The 19,556-nt window shown below is 39.9% G+C and overlaps 1 protein-coding gene across 1 annotated transcript; it reads left to right on the top strand.

Annotated features, from left to right (window-relative positions):
* The first annotated feature begins 791 nt into the window (after nt 1-791).
* LOC104120563 (nuclear localization sequence-binding protein-like) lies at nt 792-1,571 on the top strand. Its single transcript, XM_009632357.2, has 2 exons — nt 792-1,196; nt 1,341-1,571. Exons 1-2 carry the CDS (start codon nt 792-794, stop codon nt 1,569-1,571), a joined length of 636 nt encoding a protein of 211 aa, XP_009630652.2.
* Nucleotides 1,572-19,556: the final 17,985 nt, after the last annotated feature.

Here is a 19,556-nt window from a genome sequence, read left to right on the forward strand (position 1 = left end):
CAGTGTAGGACTATGTGCAATGTTTCAGGAAAATCCCAAGGAGTCTCACCTAAAGGAAGTCAAGAGAACCAAGCACATTGATATCAAACATTAATTTCTGAGAGATAATGTTGAAAAGGGTAATATCTCAATAAATTTCTCTAAAATTGAAAATGAAATTGCTGACATTTTCACTAAGCACTAAATAGGGACCATTTTGAAAGAAACAAACTAGAACTGGGATTAAAAAATAACTCCAACTCGGTTGAAACCCAATGATTGGCTAGAAAAGAAGTCAATAGATGTAGATAGTTGAGTATCAATTGCTTGATTCAGTCTCATACTTGTTTTAAGTATACACACTTGCCTAGAAAGTCTAGTTGATGACTATGCTTTATGATACCAACTTATTGTGCTGGAAGCTTATTGCAGAAATGACTAAGGAGTTGCAAAGGAGTTGGTTTTTGGACTAAAGTACATGCCATCTTGTCCTAAATCATTGGAACTTAATAACTAAAATTACTATTACACTCAGACTCCCTAATCCAGTTAACATCACTCATAATTATTGTCAAAGTCAAGGATCAAGGGGGAATCCTAATGTAATTAGAGTCCAATTAATTCTAAAAGTCAAGTGGTCAAAAGTAACCGTTATTAGAGTCCCATTACAACTCAAATCCTGTTACTTTCTCTCTTCTAGTCAAATTAGGACTACCTTCTTTGAAAGACCTCTTGTGGTACATCTCTCAGACCTCAGTGTTTCTTCAAACCCGAAACAAGAACCAAAGAAAATTCTTCATCCTCTCACCATCATGACTAAGTCCAGCCAAACCCCCTCGAAAGCAAAACCATCATCTAAGCCTGGAGCTAAACCCAAAATTATAAAGTCCAAGCCAAAGAAAAGTGTAAAACTAGCTAGTGATTCTGAACCTACACTTGTTGCGTCTCCACCCATGCCCTCTACTGTACCTGCACTATCATCCTCTGTTGTAGTTATGCCTATAATTTCTACGTCCACTGTACCCCTATCTCCAAAACCAACTTCCCATGCACATGTATTTATCTCACAAATCACCTCCAAACCTACTAAAGTCAAGGCTACTTCAAGAAAATCAGTAAAGAGTGGCAAGGTATTGGATCCTGCTACTGCTAAAGAGGAACCAAAAGTTAAGGCGGCTCCTGCTATGTGGGAATCTGCACTCGTCAAGGATGATCAGGTAAAACCTCATCCATCTAAGCTAGATGTTCTAATCTCTGCAATTGAAGTTTCCCTGTTAGAAGTTGTTGCACCACCGAGTGACACACCACATATAGAGAGTATTGTTGTAGAGAACGAAGTAGTAACTCAGGACAAAAACTAGGAAACAATTGATGACCTACCTGTTGTTGAGGGGGAAAGTGAGAAAGAAATAGGGGATAAAGAGAGTTCTAATGGCAGTTCCTACAGTTGGACTGATGATGAGGATAATGAGAAAGTTCTTGAGGAGGGAAAAGAAGAAGAAAATAAGGAGGAACAACTGTTGCAGGAGAAAAGTCAAAGTAGTGATGAAAAGAAAAGTGAGAATAAGGGAGAATCAGGTGAAGAAAAATAAGGTGATGTAGAAGAACAATAGATGAGCAACTGGCTGATTCTGAAGAAGAAGAAGAAGAAGAAGAAGAAGAAGAAGAAAGTGAGGGAGAAGATGACTCTGAGGGTGAGGGTGATGAAGATGAAAAAGAAAGTGAAAATAAAGGTATTGAATCTGAAAGTTAAAGGAAAATGCCAGTGAGCAATCTAAAGGCTCTATGGCTATTGGGAATACTGTCATGGCCCCTTTAGAATAAGTTCATAAAGAGGAAGGATCAAAAGAACCCAGTCCATCTTTAACTTCTTTTGTTGGAGATGAGGAGGTTTATAGTAATGAGGATTATTTGCCTTTATCTTAGGTAGGAAAAAATGACAGGAAGACCTCTATAAAACCTACAAGATCAGTTCCACAGACAAGAAAGTAAGTGGCTCCTCCTACTAGTACTCCTCTCACCAAGAGCAAAAGAAAAGATGTTCATGAACAAATGATCAAGGAGTGTAGGAGTGCGAATAAATCAAGAAAGAAAATTCATGTTGCTGAAACTGTAGTTGAGTTGGATGAGGAGGATAAACCTGGTCCTTCTCTAAAGGCGAAAAAACCACCAGTGAAGAACACTATTGCTAAACCCACCAAGGCAACTGCCACCTCTCAGAAGACAAGCAAAGGAAAGAAGAAAAGGGTTGTGTCTGATATAGCTGACATGTTGACTGAGTTCAAGAATAGAAAAGTGTTGAATGGGAAGATACTTGCCAATATTTATGAAAAAGACATGGCCTAGTTAGTGGAAAAGATTGAGTTGCAGGGATGGACACATATGTTTGTTAGATTCCACTTATATGTGTGCCTGCAGTGCTTGAGTTTTATGCAAATTTTTAATTTGATGGCAAGGTAGTAAAGATTTCTGTGGGAGAATTTGAGATGGAGTTTGATGCTGAAGAGCTTGGGTTACTACCGAACATTCCTTCCCTAGGATTTGACAACTATCTGAAGAAGTGGCTTACTATTGACAATGATGTGGACACAGTTATTGTAGTTACCAGAAATTTCTCCTAAAAGTTTGAGCTGGATGCTCCCCAGAAGGTGTACAATATAGACACATAAACTGCTATTTCACTTTGTGAACTCTTGCATTCTGCAAAGATATGGGAGAAAGCATGAGTCAACCCTGCTTGATAAGGCTGTAATGTTATTGTTGGATACAGGTAGAGATATAAACCTTCCCAGCATATGACTAGGGATGCAGACACCTCCAAGCCTAAGCATGTTATGCCTTATGGCTTTATGCTAACTAAGTTGTTTGACAAGCTCAATATAGCCTTGCCCGAGCTGAAGTTTGGGAATCATAATGATGTTATGGATGCTGTCACACTCAACCAGTGTGGTTATGCTGAGATCAAGGCTAGAGGGCCAGCTGGTTCTACCATCTTGCCTGGGAGCAGCAGGCCAGTTGAACTTTCTAAAAGATTGGAATTGGATTTGGAGGAGAATGCAAAGCTTAGGGAGGAAAATGATGAGCTATGAAAGGAAACCATGCAGCTTAGAGTGGAGCTCGGAAAAGACGGAGAGGCTCATGCTCAATAGATTTCCAACCTTGTGAAATCCTTGACCCCCTCATCTTCTTAAACTTGATCATGGTCCTTTACCCCTTGTCTCCACTCTGTCTTATTAACCTAGTGGTGCTTCATTTTTAGTTTTTCTAGTTTTGAGTAATTTGTAGGATGTTTTAGTTTATTTTATTTTAATGTTTTAGTTCAAGGCCCTAGGCTTATGGTTCTATACATGCTTCTCACATAGTTTATATCATCAGCATAGTTCATTTGTCTTGATATTTATTGTGCTTGTGTTGTAGCCTCAATGGCATGAATCTTTCATTAACTGTTCTTAGACTATCTAACAACTTTTTATTTTTTTGATGATCTCAAAAGGGGGAAGATAAAGTTAGGGGGTGATTTACATGCTCTGAATTAGGTCCCAATGTGTTTGTGTTTGTGTTGTGTTGTTCACATGTTGTTGTTGTTGGGATGTGAGTGTTTACGAATGCCATTACCTAGTTCATGCGAACAAAGTTTGTCATTATCAAAAAGGGGAATTTGTTAAGAATTGGGGTTTTGATAATTAACAAAATGTGTCAAGTGAACGTGTGCTATGAATCAGTTCCTCAAGGTAGATGTTGAAAGTTCTTACAAGGCACTAACGTTTACACAAAGTTACTACAGTCCGAGGTTGCTGGAAAGGGAATTTTGATGCGATAAGGACTATTGTCCAAGAATATTTGTTTGCATAAGTGATAGACAACAGTCATAAAATTTGCGGAGTCCTTGGAGGTTTAGGATTTCTATCAAACAAGAAGTTGACTGTGTGTAGGACTCCCAAAGATCTCGGAGTACTGGGAAGTTAAATACTTTCCCTGTGGCCTGAGAAGATTATCCTTTTGCACATCAACTAAGGAACAACATAGTGTATCTCGAGTTCAACACGCAAGTCGATCATCACTGTCAGTGTTCTTCTTGAGTCTATTAGTTCATGTATATTTGAAAATTGAGTTGTAATCAAGATGTCTTTCATAAACTGTTAATTGGAGTAATTGTTTAAGTGTGTAGGTTAGAATAACTTGTAATTTATTCAAATAGTTGAAGTATGAGAACATCATGTTTTATCCTTTTCTGGATACCTTCGTTATTATGTTCATTAATGATATATTGGTGTATTCAAGCAGTCGGGAGGAGCATGAGCAGCACCCGAGGATTGTGCTCCAAACTTCTAGGGAGAAGAAGCTATATGCTATGTTCTCCAAGTGCGAGTTCTGGTTAGACTAGGTGGCATTCTTGGGCCACGTGGTGTCTTGTGAGGGGATTAAGGTGGATTCGAAAAAGATCGAGGCAGTTCATAGTTGGCCCAGACCTTCCACCGCTATAGAGATCCGGAGTTTCCTAGGGTTGGTTGGGTATTATTGTTGTTTTATGGAAGGGTTTTCATCTATACCATCCCCATTGACTAGGTTGACTTAGAAAGGTGCCCCATTCAGGTGGTCAGACGAGTGTGAGGAGAGCATTCAGATGCTCAAGGCTGCCTTGACTGCAAGCTCCAGTTATGGTTTTGCCTTCGAGGTCGGGTTCATATACAGCCTATTGTGATGCTTCACGGGTTGGCATTGGGTGTGTGTTGATACAGGATGGTAGAGGGATTTCTTATGATTCACGTCAATTGAAGCCCCATGAGAAGAACTACCAAGTGCACGATATGGAGTTAGAATACATTGTTCACGCCCTTAAGATTTGGAGGAATTATCTTTACAACATGTCTTACAAGGTGTTCACGGATCACAGGAGTCTCCAGCATCTACTCGGGCAGAAGGATTTGAACTTGAGGTAACCGAGGTGGTTAAATCTATTGAAAGACTATGACATCATCATTCGTTATCATCCAGGAAAGGCTAATATGGTGGCCGACGCCTTGAATAGGAAGGCGAAGAGCATGGGGAGTCTTGCTTTTATTCAAACTAGGGAGAGACTATTAGTTTTGGATGTTTAGGCCTTGGACAACATGCTTGTGAGGTTGCATATTTTGGAGCCTAGCAGGGTTCTTACTTGTGTTGTATCACAATCGTCCTTGTTTGAGCGCATCAAGGCGAATCAGCATGATAATCCCACTTACTTGTCCTTAGGGAAACGGTGCAGCACAGTGATACTAAGGAGGTGAATATTGGTGATAATGGGGTACTGAGGCTTTAGTGTTGGATTGGTGTTCCTAATGTGGATAGTTTGAGAGAGTTGATTCTTAAGGAGGCCCAAAGTTCACGGTATGCCATTCATCCGAATGTCGCGAAGATGGAACCGTGATTTGAGGTAGCATTATTAGTGACAGAGGATGACGAAGGATATTGTTGAGTTTGTTGCTTGATGTTTGAAGTCTCAACATGTTAAGTATGGGCATCAGAGACATGGTGGTTTGCTTTAGAGGCTAGATATACCGGAGTGAAAGTGGTAGCATATCGCTAAGGATATGGTTGGGCTGCCACGGACCTTGAGGAGATTTGATTTGGTGTGGGTCATTGTGTACAGACTGACCAAGTATGCACACTTCATTCTAGTCATGAATATACTTCAAAGGAGTTGGCTCAGATTTATCTTAGAGAGATTCTTTGCCTGCACGGTGTTCCTGTGTCAATTATCTCATATCGAGGCACTCAATTTACATCGTATTGTTGGAGAGCAGTGCCGCGTATGTTAGGCACACAGATCAAGCTGAGTACGGCATTTCATCCCCAAATGGATGGGCAGCCCAAGCGTACTATTTAGATTTTAGAAGACATGTGGTGAGCATGTGTCATTGATTTTTTGGGCCATTGGGATGAGTTTCTACCATTAGCAATGTTCGCCTACAACAATAGCTATCAGTCAAGTATCCATATAGCTCCGTATGAGGCCTTATATGGGAGACAATGTCGTTCTCCGATTGGTTAGTTTGATCCCATGGAGGATAGGCTATTGGGAAATGATCTGGTTCAGGATGCTTTCGAGAAGGTTCTACTTAGAGTTTTCCCCATGAAGGGTGTGATGAGATTTGGGAAGAAGGGAAAATTGAGCCATCGGTATATTAGTCGTTTTGAGGTGTTAGAGAGAGTTGGAGAGGTGGCCTACAAACTTGCCTTGCCACCTAGTTTATCAGGAGTTCATATAGTATTTCATGTTTCCATGCTCCGGAAGTATTATGGGGATCCATCACATGTATTAGACTTCAGCACAGTGCAGTTGGACAAGGATTATACTAATGATTTGTAGCCGGTAGCCATTTTGGAATGGCAGGTTCGAAAGTTGAGGTCCAAGACTATCGCATAAATGAAGGTGCATTGGAAAGGTCAGCCGGTCAAGGAGGATACTTGGTAGACTGAGCGAGAGATGCAGAGCAGATATCCTCACCGTTTTGATACCCCAGGTATGATTCTAGAGTTGTTCGAGAATAAATATTTGTTTAAGAGAGGGAGAATATAATGGCCCGCCTGTAATGACCCAACTGGTCATTTTTCTTTCTAGATCCTCGTTCCCCTATCTCAGACTTCCAGCATATTCTTTTACTATTTTATGACTTGCGGGGATGATTGGTTTGGTTTTGGAAGGGTTCGTGTTGAATTCGGAACACTTAGTTCCTTAATAGTGGCTTAAGGTTGCCAAGTTTGAATTGAGTAAACGACCATAGAACCAGGATTTGATGGTTCCAATAGGTTCGTATGATAATTTTGGACTTGGGCATGTGTTCGGATTGATATTAGGGTGATCCAGGAGCATTTCGCTGCTTAATGTTGAAAGTTGGCACCTTGAGGGTTTTAGAGTTTCTTAAATTTGGTTTGAAGTAAACTTTGGTATTATCGATGTCTGTTTGGGATTTCGAGCCTAGGAATAGGTTCGTATGATGATTTATGACTTGTGCGCAAAATTGTGCATCGTTCCGAGTTGTCTAAGTATGATTCGTCGCGTTCGGAGCTAGTTGAAGAAGTTTGATGTTCATAAGTTGATTAATATGGTTTTAGGGTGCGATTCTTAGTTTTGATGTTTTATGTGTTCTAAGGCTTCGCGAAGGTTCGTGTTATATTTGTGGACTTATTGGTGTATTTGGATGGGGTCATGGGTGGCTCATGTATGTTTCAAACCACCCAAAGTTATGTCTAAAATAGCAGCTTCTCTGCTACTGGTTTATTTCTTCGCGAATGTAGAGGGAGTCTCGCATTCGCGATGAAGGTTTTGTTGAAGGGGTGTTTTGTTCTTCGTGTTCACGATCACTAGGCCGCGTTCGCAATGGTTTAGGACCTGTGACCTTCGCGTTCGCGATGAGTGTCACGCGTTCGCGTAGAAGAGGCCTGGGCCTGGGCTTAGTTGGTCATTGCTCTTCGCGCTCGCGAAGGGTAAACCGCGTTCGCGAAGCTTTAGCTCGGCAAGCCTTCGCTATTACGAGTCTCCTGTTGCGTTCGCGAAGGACATATTTGGGCCTGGGAAAATTTGCCTTCGCGATCGCGAGGGCATTGTTGCGATTGCGAAGAAGGATCACTGGGTAGAAGCAATTTTAAAACGTGGGACTTAGGCTCATTTTCTTCATTTCTCTCAACTCTTGGCCGATTTTAAAGCTCCTTGGAGAGGGATTTTCACCTAGCATCTCAAGGTAAGTTATTCCTACATAATGTGGGTTAAATACATAGATTATGGGTATACTGTAACATAGAAATTGTAGAAATTATAGGATTATGATGAAAAACCAAGGTTTTGGTAAAAATGGGGTTAGACCACGAAATTGATTATGAAATTGAGTATAAATTATATATTTGAGTTCGTAAGGTTATGAGTAACATTTATCTACAAAAATATCCAGAATCCAGACACGTGGGCCCGAGGTGACTTTTATAAATTTTCCAAATTGGATTGGATAATTACTCTAATAGTTAAATTATGAATTCTTGAGCTTATATTGATCAGTTTGTATGACCTTTGACTAGTTTCGGATTGCTCGGCATCGATTTGAGGAAATTAGTGTGGTTGAAGAGCGGGGTAGTGATTTTGGAAGCAAGTAAGTCTATTGTCTAACCTTGTAAGAGGTAATTAACCCCATCTCTGACAGTAGCTATAAGAGTTTTGTATATTCTACAAGATTGCTCGTGCACTTGTGACACCGGGTTTTGGGAGTTACTAGTAGATGATTATTGATTTTTCCCTATTAATATCACCATTTCACTCTTATGTTTTATTTATGCTTTATATCACCATAGCCTTCTATACTTAGTTTTTTTGTTGAATAAAATTTTTGATTTTAAAAGTGATAAAATGAATAATTAAATGGATTAGATCACCGTTGGCTTGACTAATGGCGACGTTGGGCACCATCACATCCTATGGTGGGAATTGGGTCGTGACAACTTGGAATTAGAGCACTAGGTTCACATAGGTCTCACTAGTTATGAGCAGGCCTAATAGAGTCTTGCAGTTCGGTGTGGAGATATTTTTACTTCTCTTCGAGAGGCTATAAGTTGTTAGGAAACTTCTCTTTACTCATCTCCTATTTCCCAGTTGATGTTGTGCTAAATATCTTTCTCGTATTCCCTCACTGATGGTGAGAACGCGTGCTATGGCTGTACCTGGTGGTAGAGGGGCTGCCCCTGTTGTTAGAGGAAAATGTAGAGGTCGAAGGAGGGACGAAGCTCCTGCTAGAGGACGAGGGCGTCCTAGAGTAGCTTCTATTGTACCACAAATGGATCCAGTGGAGGATCCCGTTATTAAGGAGATGGATGAGGCGCCTGTAGCTGAGCCAACCCCGACAGATGTTTTGATAGTATCAGGATTTCAGGAGGTCAAGGGTCGTATGCTACGGTTCATGGATTCTATGACTCTGACCGGGCTATTTTCGGAAGATCCGGTCATATTTAAGGCGGGAGGGGGAGCACAGACCCTTACTACTCATGCTCCAGGGCATGTTGATCCTGTTTATCATACCCCAGGTGCAATACCTACGGGCGGGGCCCAGCCAGTTATGGCGGTTATACCAGAGCCCAGACCAGCCACGACCATTGAGCATCAAAAGCAGCTGGACAAATGTACTAGGCTACATTCTCCTATCTTTGGCGGTGAGCGGCATGAGGACTCACAGGACTTTATTGATTGTTGCAGGGACAAGCTGCATAACATGGGAGTATTGGAGTCTAACGAGGTGGACTTCAGCATATTTCAGTTGGAGGGCAGGGCCCGTAGATGGTGGCAGTCCTATCTTTGTAGCAAGCCAGCATGTTTACCTCCCTTGACATGGTACCAGTTCACATGTCTCTTTTTGGGGAGAGATATTCCACCCTTTGAAAGGGAAGAGTTACGGGGTCAGTTCGAGCGGCTCCAGCATGGTCAGATGTCTGTGACCGATTATGAGGCAAAGTTCTCTAAGTTATCTCACCACGCACTTATGGTACTCCCTGTTGCACCCTATTTTGCACTAGTCAAAAGAAGATTCAACTTGTGGTTTTTCTGTTCTTGATAAAAGAGAGTCACCACCTAATATTTGAAGGTATACTAGGGTACATATTTAATTACCAAGTCATGTTCCTTATAGGTTTGCAAACCGGTGAGATTATAGTTAAGGGTTCTTGTTCTTCTAAGGGGAAGGTGTTAGGCTCCCCTTAAAATCTACCTGAGGTAGCTCCATAGGACTTAGAGTAATTTTAAGGAATTATTTATTTGTACTATGCTTAATTACTATTAAAGAGCATGACTTACTATATATCTAAGGGAAAGCATGATACTAATGAAAGTAATGTTAGACCTTTAAAAGGATGTGAATATATGAAGGAGTCTATGTTGGTGGATATAGTTGAAAGAGTTTTGAAATATGTATGTAAATGGTCTATATTTTATAAAGCTTGTGAAAAGAGGTTAAGTTATGAAAACAGTTGATTTAAGAAATAGGTGTTCATGTAATTCAAAAAGGTGTTTGTAAAAGTGAGCCTAAGATATACCCTCGCTTTTAAAACTTTGGAGAAAAGTAGTCTTTTGAATATCCTTTTAGGGCGACAGTACTTCACCTTTTAGGAAAGTTCTGATTTGCCTCGTGATACTAAAGCTTGCGATTTAATACCGATTTCCTTTAGAAAATGGGCCGTTGTTTTTACTAAGTTATGGGCTTCAAAATCATTAAAGAAAAGGGAAGGTGAGTGAAAAGATAGTGATGATATGAGCAAACTAGAGTTAGCGAAAATGAGGATTAATTACTAACTAATGTTTTTAAATCCTATATTATTTAAGGCTTTCCTATGTTTATATGATATTAAAGCATGAAAATAAAGTATGTAATCTAATATATGAGTGTTGTATACATGACAACAAATATGTGATAAAGCAACAAGGCAGTAGATAAAAGGTAACGAAGCAGTAAAGTAGACTAAGGAAGCAATAGATAATAACAAAGGAATTGAGGGAAAGAGGACTAGACTCTGGTAATTGGGCCTCAAAAAGGCAGGCCCAGCAGTAGAGAGATGCGGCTACAGCTGATTTTGGTCTTTTCATGAAATGTAACAAGGCTGGGATTGGGCCTGAGTCCCTTAGGAACTAAGTAGACCCAAATGGATGTACATGTCCAAAATAGAAACAAAGCCATTAGATACATGCTACATATATTCAACATATTCAACAACGTACGAAATATATAGACAAACGACTGGAATAGAACACATTAAAACATCGATATTCTAACACTATGAGAAATTATACTAATGTGGTGGCTATACATGACAAATAATTTACATTGAAAACCTTTCATTGTCATTAAACACTAAACCCCCCAAAAGTGTCAATGAATTAAGGGCTAAGGAGGGAATTCTACTCAAGGTCGATGCCACCTTTGAATCTCCTGATACTTCAAAGTTCCTAAGGGACTCAAGGCCCAGGGAAATGCTTGTGTCGGGGAGAGTAGCCCAACCTAGAGTTAAACTCCAATCCCAAATATTCCTAACCACTAACAACATATTTTTCTTATGGGTTTTAATGCCAATGAGGCCCTTTCAATGCAAAGTAAATGCTATAGTATTACTTACCAAAAACGTATACTCTCCCTTCTAACAGAATAACATAAGGGCACACAGACTATATTTGATACCAAATGAACAATACACATATCAGGTAAATCTAGAGGTCAGACTTCGAGCACATATAGGAAAGAAATAAAAATATTATGGCATATTTCTAAAGGTCTAAGCATTAGGGAAAACACATTCAGAGTTCATGTATGTAGCAACATAAGAAATACAGGTACTCCTGCCCTGGCAAACTAATTGTGAGTTGATTAGCTAGCTACTAGTACATGCATGGATTAGTAATACTACTTGAAACTTTTAAAAGACATCAATGAGGGTTCAGACAAACAGTTATAACTAACCACTTTTACAGAAGTTATTAGAGATATTAGAAACATAATCAAACTCTCAACATGACTTTAGGTTCACATATTTGAACATAGAATCCCTAAGGGGCTCAAGAAGATCATATTCCTAACAGATTTAACCTTAAACCATCATGTTCAGACAGTATCAACATAGAACTTTCCATAAGATTTGGAGATCGGGTTCAGTTCAAATTTGCAATGAGGAAAGGACTGAGTACTGTTTAAGACAAGAACATGGAATCATAGAGTCAAATAGGGATACATGCAATATTCAGTCAGCTATACATAGACACTTCAGGTGAGGTTGTCATCTTATATAGACAAGGAGCTTTACATGTTATAGAATCAAGTTAAACATGTCATAAAGGGAGAGGGGTGGCAGATAAGGGAATTGTTATAGCAAGACAAGTTTAAGTCAGGTGTATAGTCTAAATTAGTATCTAAATGTGAAGCAATCATACTCAGCTAAAAATTATTATTTTGGCTATAACAAGAATGATTGGGTTCTACTTTATGGAAGATACCTTATTAACAACTAAATGTAAGCTTTACAAAGTCAGCAGTAGCATCAAAGAAATTTTAAACAGAAAAGCACTATACCAAATAGGTTTTGACTTGCACATGTAACTGAAGGCTTTATCTAAACATGAGACAACTAAGTTGAGCTTAATAGCAATTACCTAGTTAACTATAACAAACATGATCATAATTTATTTAATAAAAAAAGGGATAAATAGAATACATACAGTAGAACTATTTGTATTCATGAAAAGAAGAAAGTTCAACTTAAACAAGTCTATTTCATACACAGGCAATAAATAGTTAGGTATAATTATGATAATGCCATAGTGACAACCTAGAAGTTGAACTTAGAGTTGACAGATACAGGTATAGAGACGGAAAGTATCTGAACACTTAGATTTTCATGCTACCACTAAATGGAAGAAGATATGAACTTATGAGCTTTCAAGTTTATCTCAGTTAGGATAAACAACAAACTCGATCACAACATAAACAGAATGCAAGGGAAAATAATTTGTAGAGGTAAAAATCACAGCAGAATCATCACCGAAAAAACTATGAAGTTTAGATAAACATGAGCAGTCATTTAAAGCACGGTAAGGGAAACGAATCATGTAGACTACTAGGATTAAGATATAAGTGTTGTTACGGTCATACAATATGCTAGTCGACATCAATTTGAGGATACTCGGAAACATGACAAAAGATTACACACCAATAGCACCTTATCATGAACAAGGAGATAACACATTTTTATATCAATGATAGCATCACAACAACTACAATTAATAGAAGACAATGAGCATGTTTGTAGCATTCTAATAAGATGATCAAAAGAGAGAAGTTAGGAATATACTGAACTTTTTGAGGGTAGCAGACCAAACACGGATCTCTCTTAGTTTCTTAAGACCCCAAAGTTTCAAGCTCGAAGCAGCCAAGGTACTCAGAAATGATAAAAAAGAAAATCAGTAAGAAACCCTAGGCTTGGGATATCAGAATTGCTCTTAGATATTGTTAGGTTGCTTTTTTAGTGTTAGGTCGTGTGTTGGTGAGAACATTAAAGGCTCTATTTATAGTGCCATTTAAGGCTCTTATGGCTTCACAGGTTCAAAATAATAGTGGAAAGTGACGCATGATCGATGATGATAGCAAGGTTGAGTAAAATCAGAAAGAAAACATATGGGAAAACAGGGTCGAGTTTACCTGAGCACGAGGGTCGACCGTTGAAGGCTTTGAACCAGTGGTTAAAACCCTAATGTCTAGAGGTCACTGAGTTTGACCTCTGAACATCGAATCCTTATGATGAACTTCTGAGAAGATTCATGCATGCTCCGATTTGACGGAACACGAAGGAAAATCGGAGGTTTGATGTTGCATTCTTAAGTCTGGGGTTTTAGGATTTGGGTGTTTTGAATTTGAATGATGAAATAGGCAATAGACGGCTAGATTCGCGGATTTTAGAAGGAAAAAAGTGGTTTGAGGCTTGATCTTTAACTTATGAGATCAAATCAGATGGTTTTCCTTTCAAGCTTAGGGTTTCGAATTTAGGGGTCTTGAGTTTGCGATTGAAAAAGGAAATTTGCAGCAGGATTCGTGGTGTAGAAGAGACAGAAGAGATGATTTAGGGTTTATTAAAGAGACCTTGCACTGATTTGTACAAGGTTTTGGGAGATTGATAGTTGATGGAGATGAGAGAAAAGAGAAAGGAAAAGTAAAAGAAGGGCGGCTGGTCTCTTAGGAATGATTAGGGGTTTTGGGGGGAATAGGGTTGGTCTCCGAATTAAGGTTGGGATATAGAACCTGGGTCGTTGATCTTTGAGATCAACGGTCCTGATAATTCAATCTATTAGGATTTTTAGTTGGAATTTTGGTTGCCGTTGGATTAAAAGATTTTGGACTGTGGGGATGAGATCTTTAAAGGCGGGTGTTTAAAATCTAGATAAAATTAGAGATCAAATGTGAACCGTTGATCAGATGATCCAATGGCTCAGATATGGGTGTGTTTGTTTTGTGAGTGGAGAGAGAGGGTGACGTGGTGCGTCGTGATTGGTGCAAAGAGTGGCTTGGATCGCCAACAGGGAAGAGATGAGGATGTTTGGACTGGGTATATTTCATTTGGGCCTTAGTAATTGGGCTACAACTCATATGAAGAATAGCCATTTTACACTTGATTGAGAATTGCAATTGTAGCCCTTTTGTCTTTTAATACCTTTTTAAATTTATTTTAAATAAACTTAACAATCTTCAATAAATGTGGTAAAAATTATAATTACTATATATACTACTGATTGTTTTAATTAATTATCTATAAAAATACTTTATTTTTCTAAATTGCAACGCTAATTTCGAATTTCACATAATATTCCAATTTACTATAAACTAAAGAGTAATTTATCAAATTAATTATAGAACCTATGTAATGTATATATAATAATTATTTCAATAATCTTAGAAATAGTAATATGTTTATAATTACATAGTATTAATACTACGCAATTAATTTTAAAAACTAATACTTAATTAATTTATAAAAAATAAGTACTTGTTACTAGAAAATACTTTAAAAATATTTATTATAAATTATTAAGTATAAATAAATTAATTTAAAAAGGGAGGGTCAAAATTGGCCGTCAACACTCCCCACATATGCAAAGAGAGTGCGAAAGTTTATTTAAAAAGGGAGGGTCAAAATTGGCCGTCAACACTCCCCACAGATGCAAAGAGAGTGCGAAAGTTTATTGTGGGCTTGCATTATGGTATCCAGGTTACTATGGCCCGAGAGGTTGAGATGGGGACTTCTGTTGTGGATATAGCTCGGAGGATCGAGGGTATCCACAGCCAGGGCCAAATGTATACCATGGGGAAGAAGCGGTCTCGCCATTCTGGAGAATTCAGTGGCGCCCCGTCTGGGGGCAAAGGTGTAAAGTCCTGTAAAATTTTACCTAAAATCCGGAGTTTCATGGTGCTGAGGTAGGCTAATGTATTTGGATACGGACTTTTTGGGTTGAACAGAGCATTGGGAGTTGAGGAAAAATTGTTGTAGGTCAGAGCGTTTCTGAGGTCCATTATGCAAACGCAGATCCGCCGTAGAATGAAGCAGAGATATGTGACAATTTGGGAGGTTGTTTTGCAGTCAACTATGCGACCGCATAATCATTTTGCGGGCCGCACATCCGTCGCAGAACTAGCTTGGAAAATTTGGGAAGGATGTTCTGCGATCCATTATGTGACTGCAGAATTGATCTACGGACCACAGACCTATCGTATACCTGCACAGAAGTGCCCAGTTCTGTAGAACCATTATGCGGTCCATTTTACGGACCGCATAAGTGTTATGCGATCGCATATGCGACCATAGATCCGCATTAGGGGTTCATTTTTCTAATTTCATAACCCAACCATGTTATTTTAGAGAGAGAAGAGAGCTATTCTAGAGAGAGAAAGGGGAGGAATCAAGGATTTCACTACTCAACTCAGATCAAGCCTTGGAATTTCATCAAGAGGAACTTGCTAGGGTTTCTAAAAGATAAGAATTTCTTCTCCCAATTCTCCAATATTGGATTTTGGGTTGGTTATGCGTGATAAGAGTAGACATATCACATACATGAGCTAATAGGGCTTCTGGAAAGTTGTTGGACAATATTGGGTAGTTTTGTTGTTGAATTGGTTGAGGAAAGGTTGGGTTGTCATTATAGAAGCTCTTGTCATACGAATTCCTCTAATCATGCTTGTAATTCTTCCCTCTTCTATTGATTGGCATCGTTAGGAGTGTTGGGACGTTATTGTTACACTACGGAAATCTCTTTTGAGATATGAAGGCTGAACTCTTCTTCTAGTATCGGATCTCCCGTATTCTTACAAAACTACATCGTGTGTAGTTCGAACTTAAAACACCATTGAGGTGGGATATTCGAGCTAGTAAATTGATTCCCAAATTGCATAACGTGTCAAAACCCTCGTGTGTTAGTGATTCTCTATTTTGATTTAATTATGTTATACCCCTTTTAGGAAGAAAGTTTTGTACGAAATCAATATGATCAAATTCTTCTATCTCATATGATGAAATCTTATGAACTTATATTTGTTAAGCCCAAAGGTGCCAAAGGGTTTGATTTGAATGGAAATCTTTTGTACAACTATTATCTTTTTGATAATCCAAAATGTGGAATTGTGATTATACCTCCACCTGCACATATTGGGGTGAGGCGGCAGGGTCGCTTTGTGTAGAAATTGTGGCATTGTGATTACACCTCCATCCACACATATTGGGGTGAGGCGGCAGTGCTGCTTAGTGTAGAGATTGCGGTATCGTGATTACACCTCCACCCTCACATATTGAGGTGACGCGGTAGGGCCACTTTGTATAAAGATTGTGGCATTGTGATTACACCTCCACCCACACACATTGGGGTGAGGCGGAAGGGCCGCTTTGTGTAGAGATTGTGGTATTGTGGTGGAGGTTGTTATACAGGATCCCCAAATTGAAATTTATAAATATTATTGAAAGCTTTAAATGAATTTTCTATGGTTTTAACTGCTATTTAAGCTCTTTATTTGCTTCCATATTTCGTTACATTCATGTTGTACTTCTAATCCTTGAAGGGGGTGTTTGGTTTTCATGCTAGTACTATTCGACATGTGCTAATGTCCCTTTTGTCGGGGGCGCTGCATCTTTAATGCATGCAGGTGGTTCCAAAGCAGGCAGCTTTGATCAGTGATAGCAGTATACCCTCCTCCCAGATGACTTGGTGAGCCCCATTTCATTCCAGAGTCTTGTATCTCTTGTCCTCTATGTATATTATTTTGAGGTATAACCGGAGCTGCTCCGGCACCATCATGCTACTCTTTTGTACCTATTAGAGGCTCCGTACACATAGTGTGGGTTGTATCGTTGTTTTGGGAAAGTCAAACTAAAGATGTTGTCACATGTTCCACTTCAAACTAAGAAAGTGTATGTAGTTTGAAACTTGTTATTGACGTAACTAATGGTAATGAACTGGCATTGTTCACATGACCCCTCATTGTCTAATTAATGAAAATATATCTTATTTTTATTCATGGGTGAGTTTGGGTAGAAGGCATAGTACATACTTGCTTGGCTGGGTCATCCCGTTTGAGCGTCGGTCGTGCTCCCCGAGGTTGGGGAGTGACAAGAGGTCAGTTTGTGAGGGTCCAGTCTAGAAAGCCTATATATTCAGCACCACCTCCTACTCGGGGTGCTTCGGTGCAGCCTTACTTCAGCGCTATTCTAGAGAGTACCTACCGTCCACCGGCTATTCAGGATTCTTCCAGTGGGTATTCAGGTCACCAGGGTTAGACCAGGGTCAGCAGTCTTCCGCACCGAGAGTTATACTACGAGTGCGGGGATCTTGGTCACATGAGGAGGTTTTGTCCCAGGCTTCGAGCCAAGGCAGTACAGCAGGTCCATCGGGCCATGATCACTACTACAGCTGTCGCACGGACAAAGAAGGAGGGCATGGGTCGTTCTAGAGGTAGAGTCCAGTCAGGTAGCGCTCCGACTAGGTTCTATACCTTTCCAGCCAGACCAGATGTAATAGCATTAGACGTCGTGATCAAAGGTATTATTTCTATCCGCAGTAGGGATGCTTCGATACTATTCAATCCAAGGTCTACTTATTCGTATGTGTCTTCTCTATTTTCTCCTTATCTGGATGTCCCTCGTGAGTCCTTGGGTGATTTTGTATATGTGTCCATGCCGGTGGATGATTCTGTTGTTATGGATCGTGTTTATCGGTCATATGTTGTGACTTTTTGTGGTTATGAGACCAGACCAGATCTTTTGTCCCTTGATATGACTGACTTTGAGGTCATCCTGGGCATGGACTAGTTGTTTCTCTACCATGCCATCCATGATTCCATTCCAAGATGGTTACCTTGGCGATGCCAGAGTTGCCTAGATTGGAGCGGAGAAGTTCATCTATCAGTACATCTAGTCAGGTTATCTCTTTCTTGAAGGTTCGACATATGGTCGAGAGGGTTTGTTTGGCCTATCTGCTTATATTCGAGATACTGCCATGGAGACTCCTACGATTGATTGAGTACCCCTGGTGCGGGAGTTCTACGATGTATTTCTATCTGATCTACCAAGCATGCCACTAGATCGTGACACCGTACCGCATGGCTCCGAAAGAGTTAAAGGAGTTGAAGGAACAGGTAGAGGAGTTACTCGAGAAGGGGCTCATCAGGACGGGTGTGTCGTATAGGGCGCGCCTATCTTATTTGTGAAGAAAAAGGATAGGAGTATGCGGATGTGCATTGATTACTGCCAGTTGAAAAAAGTCACTATCAAGAATAAGTACTCATTGTCGTGCATTGATGATCTTTTTGATCAGTTATATGGTTCTAGAGTGTTCTCTAAGATCGACTTGATGTTCGGGTATCATCAGCTGAGGATTCGTTCTTTGGACGTTCCGAAGATGACTTTCCAGACTAAATATGGGCACTATGAGTTTCTAGTGATGTCCTTTGCCTTGACTCACGCCCCGACGGCATTTATGGATTTGATGAATCAGGTGTTCAGGACTTATCTTTACCTATTTTTCATTGTCTTCATTGATGACATATTGATCTATTCGCGTAGTATGGAGGAGCACGAGCAACATGTGAGGATTGTGCTTCAAACCTTCCGGGAACAAAAATTATATGCTAAATTCTCCAAGTGCGAGTTCTGGTTAGATTCTGTGGAGTTATTGGGGCATGTTGTATCAGGTGAGTGTATTAAGGTGGATCCCATGAAGATCGAGGCAGTTCAGAGTTGGCCTCGTCCTATCACAGCGACCGAGATTAGGAGTTTCTTGGGGTTAGCAGGTTATTCTCATCAATTTGTGGAGGGCTTCTCATTTATTACAGCTCCTTTGACTAGATTGACCTAGAAGGGTATTCCATTCAGATGGTCAGATGATTGCAAGGCAAGCTTTCAAAAGCTCAAGACCGCATTGACTACAGCACTGGTGTTAGTGTTGCCCTCCGATTCTGGAATGTATACTATGTATTGCGATGTTTCACACATTGGCTTGGGTTGTGTATTGATGCAGGAGGGGAAAGTTATTGCATATGCTTCACATAAGCTGAATCCCCATGAGAATAATTACCCTGTATATGATTTGGGTTGGCAGCGATAGTTCATGCCCTCAAGATCTACATTATCTTTATAGGGTGTCGTGTAAGGTTTACACCGATCACCGCAGTTTGCAGCATTGTTTTAAGAAAAAGGATCTTAATCTGAGGCAACACAGGTGGCTTGAGTTACTGAAGGATTATGATTATGATATTACTATCCTCTATCATCCGGGCAAGGTGAATGTGGTAGCGGATGCCTTGAGCAGAAAGGCTGAGAGTATGTGTAGTTTGGCATTCATTCCGACAGAGAATAGGCCATTGGTTTTGGACATTTAGTCCTTAGCTAAAAAACTTGTGAGGTTGGATATTTCAGAGCCTAGTCGAGTTCTTGCATGTGTTGTGGCTCAGTCTTCTTTATTTGAGCGGAATAAGGCTCGACAATACGATTATCTGCACTTGCTGGTTATTAGAGAGATAATGCTACAGGGTGGTGCCAAGGAGGTT

The sequence above is a fragment of the Nicotiana tomentosiformis genome, chromosome 12 (assembly GCF_000390325.3).
Source record: "Nicotiana tomentosiformis chromosome 12, ASM39032v3, whole genome shotgun sequence".
NCBI lineage: Eukaryota > Viridiplantae > Streptophyta > Magnoliopsida > Solanales > Solanaceae > Nicotiana > Nicotiana tomentosiformis.

What these genes read in the sequence shown, in the direction of transcription:
- LOC104120563 (XM_009632357.2), top strand. Translation starts at nt 792, where the DNA reads ATGACTAAGTCCAGCCAAACCCCCTCGAAAGCAAAACCATCATCTAAG. An exon ending in CACTCGTCAAGGATGATCAG is followed by an intron (nt 1,197 to 1,340) that starts GTAAAACCTCAT and finishes GACAAAAACTAG; the next exon opens with GAAACAATTGATGACCTACC.